General features: G+C 33.6%; 1 protein-coding gene across 1 annotated transcript; it reads right to left on the reverse strand.

Annotated features, from left to right (window-relative positions):
* Nucleotides 1-565: 565 nt before the first annotated feature.
* arr3a (arrestin 3a, retinal (X-arrestin)) lies at nt 566-5,739 on the reverse strand. The gene is made up of 16 exons (XM_026273601.1): nt 5,647-5,739; nt 4,912-4,937; nt 3,867-3,897; nt 3,672-3,732; nt 3,542-3,586; nt 3,180-3,373; nt 2,965-3,024; nt 2,813-2,889; nt 2,577-2,712; nt 2,410-2,494; nt 1,987-2,059; nt 1,732-1,869; nt 1,540-1,623; nt 1,387-1,410; nt 1,258-1,307; nt 566-1,134 (listed from the first exon to the last, which is right to left on the reverse strand). Exons 2-16 carry the CDS (start codon nt 4,920-4,922, stop codon nt 1,130-1,132), a joined length of 1,074 nt encoding a protein of 357 aa, XP_026129386.1. The 5' UTR covers nt 4,923-4,937; nt 5,647-5,739; the 3' UTR covers nt 566-1,129.
* Between the last annotated feature and the right edge of the window lie 3,925 nt (nt 5,740-9,664).

Below are 9,664 nucleotides of genomic sequence, written 5' to 3' on the forward strand. Positions count from 1 at the left end.
TTAAATCACAGTTAGTGCTGATGTAGTTGTTTTGAAGTTGTGAGTACAAACCAAGTAAAGTGAAGTTTTTCATTGATAGTTCAGCATAATAATTATAATACATTTACTGATACTCTCTGAAACTCTTAAAGGTCTAAATTCACTTTTAAAAAAAAATCATAATAATATTAAGGGTTACAAAGGATTAATCAGGCAGTAATATCTCTTTAAGGTGACAATTGCACTTTTTAATTTGTGTAAATATGAAAAATGTATATCTCTACCAATAATTAACTTACATTAATATGAGCTAGTTAATAATGCAGATTTTCTGTCACTGCATACATTTTTGGCCACTGTTATTGCCCAGAAAGAAAATTAAATATATTATTTATCTTATAATGACCTTCTGTGACAACCTGCCCCAGTAGCTGGGTTCTGACCAACAAACAGTCTGTCCGAAAATCCTCGAAGACAAGCAATTTATTGAAATCGCTTTAGTCAGCTGTCATTTGATCAATTCTCTAACACTTAAACTATATTCATGTTTTATAATTTATAGTACTCAATATAAAAACAAATGTCAATGAAGGTTTCATAGGTATTTTATTTGGTTTAATGACTCAAGAGTCAAAAATTCCACACATGACAAATCAAACAAGACACAAAAGTTGCTGTGATTTAAATGTTGCTGGTTTAAATGGCTCTAGACTCTACACAAGACAAGTTACAACAAGCATACATAATGAGATGATTAAACTCCATACATTGAAATGCATTGCTCAGACACACTTTGTATCCTATGGGTTCATTTATAGGTAAGATGATGGTCATTAGGGAGCACTTTCACAAAGAAGAGGTATGTTATTCCTGGACTGAGAACCTCAAGGCAACCATTCATTCCACACTTACATTTTGTAGTTGGATTTATTCTTTAAACTCTCATTTTATCACCATCAGTATGACCTAGCGACTTTGCTAAGTGATACTAATGTGTTTTTCTGTGTTGTGAGGAACTCCTGGCATTGTCTGAAATGCCTTCTTTGTTTAATGGGGAGCCATGCGACTTTCCTTCTTCTGTCTTGCTGTGAAAGTGCCGAGGGAATGTACTCGAGGATAACATCTGTCCTGTGGAATCTGATATGGGCATTCAATCTGTTATAATCAGAGAGGGAGACACAAAGAAGGGGAGTGAGATTTTATGGTGATAAACATTGGAGAACAAAAGTTTAAAACTTGCCATGGGCAATGGCTATATTGATGAAAAAGTTGGTATACCTTTTGGTTTAGGGTGCATCAGGGTCAGAGGCAGCTCTACTGTCACATCACTGTGTGGAGAAAAAAAAAAAGTAGATAAAGTTTCGTTTCTGATTTCTCATAATGCATTTCAGCTGCATTTTTATTTACCTTGCTGTCAAGCCTCCCAGCAGACTGAAAAAAAATAGAGAAATAGATATATAAATAAAAACAGTATTAATAATACATGTATAATTGTAGTTTATGTATAGACAGTCAGTTAAGCACAAACTGGACAAATCTGTCGAAGAAAGAATTCCTTACCCTCCTCCTGATACCATGAGGTTAACCTTGATCTTGTAGGACACCAGGATTCCCAGAACCTCCTTATCCATACCTCCCCGTATTCTGGAGAAAATAGGAAAAACAACAACATGAATGTATTGTAAAAACTTGATTATGAGCATGTTTACTTCTTTCCTTAGGAAAGTTTGTAAAGCTGAAACAAACACTTACATAGTGGTTGAGGCCAAATTGGTGTCTTCATCTTTAAGTCTGCCGTCCAGCGCCAGGCCACGTTTCTCCTTGTTGTTTGAGAGCAGAGGAGTGATCGGGAGGGTTTTTTCAAAAGTCGCATTTCCTTCTACAGTTTCCCTGCAGAGAGCAGTTGAATCATACAGATTTAGAGAACTTAAGACTGATCAGCGAAGAAATCGTCAGTATAGCTGGGATACAAGAAAATAAGCCCCTGTCGAAGAAAATAAGACTCACCCAAACTCTTCACACAGCACACTCTTGGTGTATTTGTCGGCTGAATAGAGAACGACGTCTGTGGTTTGGTCAACTATGAGAGTAATGAATGCAACATCAGTCATATTTGTTATACCACCTGGAGTAATACTCAATTCTGATTGGTCAATGACTGATGACAACTAAATGACTACTAAAATGCATAATTAACCATAATGCCTGGCACCTGATTTCCTAGATCTACTAATTTCATTTATTCTTGTACCACTCCACATCTCATTCATTTTGCACAGTCAGCAACTCAAATCAACATTTCATGTCCATTTATTGACTTATTTGGAAGTAGTCATGCAATTAGTTTGATAATAAACAGTCAACCAGTAAACATTATATGTTATATATACAACTTAAGAATTATTTGAAAAATCTTTTAACCAATCTCACCTGTAACCTTGATTTTTTTCACAACTTTGGTGGTCTCATTCTTGATCTTAACAGTGACTGGGATGGGATCACCATGGTAGTAGATCTGTTATAAAGACAAGAAAACACATGAGTTTCGTCTTGATTTGGTCAATATCAAAGCCTGCATTCCATCAGAGGTTACATACTTCCTTGTCCAGAGAGGCTTCCAGAAAAACAGGCTTATCAGACATCATAAAGCTCTTGCAGAGCTCAGCTTTTTGTCCAGATCCTGTGTTATCAGGAGCAAACTGGATTTTGCGAATGACAAGACGGCAGGTGTCCCTGTGGAGGGAGAGGACAGAAAAAATGATTGGTAAAGTTTAATGAATTATCATCGTTTAAACATGAATTGAATGTGCAAAATAACCAATAACACACTTACTTCTTGTCGACCTTCTCATCGGGGTCATCAGCTGATTGAGCCAAGTAGGCCTTGACCTCAAAATCAACACCACAAGCCTGCAAGAACAGAGCCATGAGCAAGTCCATTCAGTGCATTTTCTGTTTGAAGCTAAAATATATCATTCACCTCACCTTTCCTTTGTCATCTGGGCCAGGCTGAAGCGTAACAGAGCAGGGAAGGTTGGTAGGAATCTGAAAGACAAATCAGTTCAAATGCAGATTATTTTGTTAGAAATAGTAAATAAATAAATGGTATTATAAAAAGTAACAAATAATATAAAAATGGCACAAGAACAATATATATATAGAAAAAATATATATATTAAAATATCTGTCAGACGCCTTACATTAAAAGTGAAGGGATGACCCTGCTCTCCAGCTTTCTTCAGGAGAGTGTCGTGCATCTCTGTCAGGGTGGGTTTGTGGCCAGCATCAGGATATAGCTGTATGTGCTGAATCCAGATGTCTTTTCTAAAGGAAAGCCCAATCACGTCCAGGTCTTCACGGCCATAGCGGAAAGCGCAGGCCAGCTGAATCCAAACTGAATGAAGCAAGAAACCGGTCAAACATCGAATCCATCGATTTTTCTTCTATTATCCTAAAGACATTTTGACTTCTCTTTCAAATTAATGAATGAATAAACAAACAAACTATTATATACTATTAAATATTGTTCTGTTTTATGGAGGCACATTGATGCTGGCAGTACCTTTTCTGTCTCCAAGGTCTGCAGGATCGATTTTCAGTACACCCTCTGTTTAATAAGAAACAATTCCAATTTAATTGTTGGATATGACCTGTTTTCTGTGTTTCAGTTATAAATGCAGACAGTTTCTCACCAACAGGCTCAACTGAGTCAATGTGGTCAACATAGTCTCTCTTCCCCAAGTAGAGAGTGAGCTGAAACACAAACATTACATAAATGTATTGTCAAAGCACAATATGAATATATGATACTACATTTAATGTAATATGGAAATTCTATAAATGAGGAACTGACAAAACAGCAAGTCATCAGCTGAGTTCAGTCATACCTGGCCATTTCCACTGGTCTTTTTGAAAACTCTTTTTGAGCACACACACAAAAAAAGGGAAAATGGGGAAAAGATACAGTAAGACATATGGTTTGTGTTGTAGTAAACAGTGATAAAACAAGATAAAGGGTTTAGTTAGTAAAAGAGTGGGATGCAAAGAGGAGTGAGATGGGGTCACTTGTCCTGTTTGGCCTATACCTCAGGTATTAACCTTTTCACCACCTCTACCTGAGCACTGTATTTGTGTTTGCAGGTTTGACCTTCTCATCCTGAGCATTTATCAAGCTGTTAAAGCTTAGTATTTTAAGACACCTCAAAGCCAAGTCCTGGACTAACCTGTGCTAATCCAGACTCTATGAATGGAGGCAGCTTGTGTTTACTCCAAAGGGGATGCCTGGTAATTGATTGTGACTGCCAGCTTATGACACATTCATGCTGGACTCTAGTGAATGTTCCCACCTGAGAAGATCTATTCTAAACTTACAGGAACATCCTCACTGACACATGACATGGTTTATCAATATGTGCTGCTTCTACTGTTGAATTTCCCTCAGGGGATTAATAAACGTACCAGATATCCTATCCTATCTTATCCTATCCTACTTAGATATCCTATATTAAGCGGTTAATTAATTTATGATCTCTCAAATAATTCAAAACAATAACAGGGATTACATACAGCTCATTGATTGGACATAACCTACTGTACATGAATATTCTACATGAATATTTTCAAAACACAAAAAATGAAGTAAGTGACAAAAAAGTATGGAATACAAAATATAAATATAGTAATTGGATAATATAAAATTATTAAAATGGAAAATATAATTTTAGTGTAATTTTGTTTAGAAGAACTGAGAACAATATTGGAGTTCATCAGAGGGCCGCTACTACTTAATTACTTTCTATAAATGTTTAATATATTTTTTTTGGTCATTGAAAAGTAAAAAAAGGGAAATGCTAAATAAAATGGTACAGATGTTTTCTGTATGAGAACAGCATACATTTTCAAAGGTGAGAGCAAAAAGGAAGTAAAACTTACTTGTCTACCATTGTAGAATGCTTTTCCTGAAAGAAATGAAAAAGAGAATAATATGAACAGTGAACAGGTGACAAGACTGTGAGTATGTGTCAATGTTGTTATAGTTATAAAACTGAAAGCATAAAATTGAAAGCATAAAAAAATTATGTTCTTTGATATTAAATAAATATAACTGAAATTAAATATAACTTATTTTCATTTAGATTAATTTGCTGTACTAAAACAACTAGAACTAAAACTAAAATAAAATGTTTAACTATATAGTCATATTTGTAAAATATGTGTGCATCTAGCCCTACTCTTTAATACCTCTACATCACTATGTGTGTATACGCCGTGATGTGTGATTCTGTGTGTTTGAATGCAGAGATAATCTCATGCAATGAGATTACAGCCCCACCTTTTTATTTTTCTCTCAACCAAATTTAAGATAAGCCTATATGGCATTGCTCATCCAGTAAACCTCTCTAAATATGCAAAGTTTACTAGGCTTTGAGTTTTTTTTTTTTTGCATGTATATCACATGGATGGAATATATGGAGGTTGTGTTCACAATTTACATTTCAAAAAGTCAAAATAAAATAAAAAAAGAGACTCTAAGAGGTTTTATAAATGCATTAAAAGCAAGAGAACCATGTTGAAACCATATGCAGTTTTTCCCTCCCCATTTGATTTGTTTCTCAAAAACCAAGTGAATCAATGCTGTCCTGTAATGTAAAGTAACTGAGTTCTTACCTTTTCACTGGTAGGGTGATATGGTGATCTGCTCCCTCTCTCTGGTAATCCGCGCCTGTCTGTTGAAGTCAGAGAGTGCAGATGACAGTCAGAGGCTCAGGGTTTTATACTCGGACCTTTGCTCTGCAGCCTGGTGCTGCTCTGTTGTAGAAGCTCACGTCTTTCTGTCAATCCAATTAAACACTTAACCTGCTATTTAGGGCTACAACATGCTTATAAATAAAAATGGGGAATTAAACGAAAGAACTACAGGGAAATGGTTTAGTATGAAATGCATGACATTTGTAACCTTGGGATGAAAAAGAATTACGACAGAGTAATGTCTTAGGATAAGGTATCTCAGTGTAGTGTTTTGTTTGTTTTGTTTTTATGCTTTACACATATGTTAATAAATTGTCATACTTACAGTAGTTTAGTAACATTACCTTATTCCAGATTTTAAAGAAGAAGCTACAGTGTGATACATTGATGTTTTATTTTCTATATCCATTCTTTTAATAGTCTTCATAGTCTAAAGACTTGGTATTTTGTGTGGAATAAACATCAGAATAATAAAAGCATTATGTCAGCTAAATATGTCAGAAACTCCAATCTGATCCTATTAAATGATCCAGTATTCTGTCAATACCTAACTGAGCCACTCAAAATGCAAATGTTGTAAATAAATATAAATAAAATAGCCCTACACAAATCGAAATGGCTGATCTGCAGTTTAAGTGTGAGCAGGACACTTCAACATTCACCTTGTACAACACCTTAATATAGCACTGTACATATTGTTTGTACTCAATTTTAGTACTAAAACAATGTGTGCATATTTTAGGAATATCCATTCTTAATCATTTATTTGTCCCATTTCTCACAAACAAGACTGTGACTTAAAGTGCACTTAATTAAGGAAACCCAAAAAGAAAGATAATGTAGAGATAAAGTAGGAGTCTCGCTGCACCAGATGGCCAACAGGCTAGGAAAGCCAGTAACTTCTGAGCAATTTTCTTAAGCCTTTGACTTATATGAAAGGTTTTTGGTCATTAAATTGTTTTCTTTATTATTATTATTTAAAATATATATAGTTTCAATTGCTTTTAATTATACACATATAGTCTTGACTTTAAAATTATACAAATTTTATTTAACAAAGTCCTGTACCCCTTAAGACAAATATGTAACAAAAGTATGATTGATTTTTGTTTAATCAAACTGATTTGTAGCTAATAGTTAATTACAAATGTAATTATATCCCTACATATTAAAGGTTCTTCCTTGCACAAAAGGTGTATGTAAGCTTGTTATGAAATCCCCCTTTGCTCAACACAGGTAAATCACTTAGCGTCAGTCAGTGTTCACTGAGATGGCCTTTACTTCCATCTGTTCCTTCCTATCAGTCCAACGGCATCATGTTTATCTAAAGTCTCTCCACCAATCCCAGGAGCTCAAGCAATCAGGTGGCACCTGTCTCACTGGTGCAAGAATTGGCACCCTAAGGATATTTCTTGAGTGTAATCCACTTATTGCTAAGAATTCACTTAAATAGCTACAGTCGAGTCAAAACATTAAGTTAAGAATATATATAACTTTATTTTTAAGACATAAGAAATGCCAAACTAATTATCAAAGCATTCTATAAAAAAGTGAGAGACGTTAATTAATTTAATTAAGTGAGTTAAAGCTGTCACACAAACCTTTCTTATATAGGGACATTTTAATGATGTAACTGTAGAACAAAACAACACACAATTATACATTTAAGATCATTTATAATGGTTATTATTAATATGTTGTGGAGGTTGATAATTATAAGTAATTAAAAAAATAAAAAGCAAAAATAAGTCAGTAAGACCTAAGTCTTTCACTTCTAAAATCTAAAGTCCATTTTTAGTTCAAAGTGTGAAGACTTAGGATTTAGTCCAAAGGTAATTACAGAAGAACACATAGGCGTCTGTATTTACACTTTAGGGATGGAGTGGGCAGGCTTGTTCAGAAAGAGGTAAACCCAGGTAACAATGTGACAAAGACTGTAGTGCACATACCAAAACAGATATATATATTTCTAAACAACTTCTAAATTAATAACCAAAGAAAACATTTTAGAATTATTCAGAAAATGAACTGAAGTCTTGTATCCATCATTTACAGGACTGATGCATATTTTTGAAAATGTAAACATTTTCTGATTCAACCAGCAAGACATTGATAATGTAGCAGCAGATTTTTTTTTTTTTTACATTTTTGAACAACAAATAATTTATGTTAATGAATGACTTAAAAGAAGTCTACCTCACATCTTTTAAATATATGCAAGTCTACACATCCTCCCTAGATGGCATCTGTGTCATCAGCATTTGCATTAGTCAAACTGCCATAGAAAAGTTATTTATTGATATTTGTTTCTTGTGTTGTTGACCCAAAGGTAGCACAGATTGCTTTAGAGTTTAATCTCTCCTAATCTGTCTACACACCAACTGTGTGCATAATGGGATCATGTCTACTGAGCGCACAGGATTCCCTCTATATTAGAAAATGCTTGCAGTCCTCTGTGACAAAACCAATGTCAATCAAATGAAGTAAAGACCTATGAACTTTAGCCTGACCTTTTGTGAATGCCCAAGGATTCTAGAGAAGGATTCTTCCCTTCTAGGGAACTCAACAGCTAAGGGGCACATTGAGGAAAACAGCTTCAATGTAGCGCAGCGTTGAGTTCCCTGTAGGTAAACCATGTGTAACCTGAGACGTTGTACCTACTAGTCATGTAGATTCAGTCATATTAAATGATTTTAATGAAATAATATAAAATAAAATATTTTATAAAGTGATGTATGTTTTTAATCAATTATGTTGTTATTATACAGTTATATAAATATTATTTGACATATTATGTAATATTTTACAAATTGAATATAAATATATGTTTATTTACTGTATATAGACACATACATAAATACATACACAATAATATTTGTGTGTGTCCGCGTGTGTGTGTGTGTGTGTGTGTGTGTGTATATATATATATATATATATACATATACATATATATATATATATATATATATATATATATATATATATATATATACATATATATATATATATATATATATATATATATATATATATATATATATATATATATATATATATATATATATATATACATATAATTGAATAAGGGGTAATGTATAATAGGTTTTATAAATTACTATTATTTTTTCTATATATATATATATATATATATATATATATATATATATATATATATATATATATATATATATATATATATATATATATATATATATATATAGTAAAAATAATAGTAATTTATAAAACCTATTATACATTACCCCTTATTCAATTTTTATTATACATTTCTGTGAATATTTATTCAACATTTATTATGTAATACATAATAAATATTACTTTATAATAATATTTATAAGATATATAACTCTACTCACATACATACACACTGTATTCATATCTATCACATATATTTCACATATATTTTAGGTATATTATGTGTATGCATTTGTATGATTTTTATAAATTAGTGTGGTGATAGTGTGGTGAAGTAGAGGCCGAAGTACTGCACGAGCGTGTATCGACCTCTGTCCATGGTGCTGGATTTTATAATACGTGCCCCTCACTACAGTGTGACGCCTGCAATATAATCCAATCAGTTCTAATCAGGGGCGGGTCTACGTGGTGGCCAGGGGGGGCACCGGCCCCCCCTGAAATTCGATTGGCCACCCCAGGTGCCCCCCCTATAAGATGTCTTGTGATTGGTGAAGTTCGCGATTCAAAGAAGTGCAGCGTCTTCAGAGAAACAACGCTCGTCGCGATATTGGACTTAATTAATTAATTCTTGACCTGGGTCTTCAGTCTGTGATTAACTCACCTCGTGTCTGACAAGTCTTCGGGTTCAAATTATTCCTTAATCACGTGACAGACCCATGCGCTATTTCTGACATTTCTGTCACTGTGTTTTTGTTAATGTTTCTTGAGGATCTGTGGTGTTATT

The sequence above is a fragment of the Carassius auratus genome, chromosome 10 (assembly GCF_003368295.1).
Source record: "Carassius auratus strain Wakin chromosome 10, ASM336829v1, whole genome shotgun sequence".
Taxonomy (NCBI): domain Eukaryota; kingdom Metazoa; phylum Chordata; class Actinopteri; order Cypriniformes; family Cyprinidae; genus Carassius; species Carassius auratus.

Bases quoted from the DNA above. Each gene is read 5' to 3' on its own strand.
- arr3a (XM_026273601.1), bottom strand. The intron at 3,025-3,179 runs GTAAGGCGTCTG...TTTGTCTTTCAG, and splicing joins GTCATCCCTTCACTTTTAAT to ATTCCTACCAACCTTCCCTG. The intron at 1,624-1,731 runs GTAAGTGTTTGT...TATTTTCTCCAG, and splicing joins AATTTGGCCTCAACCACTAT to AATACGGGGAGGTATGGATA.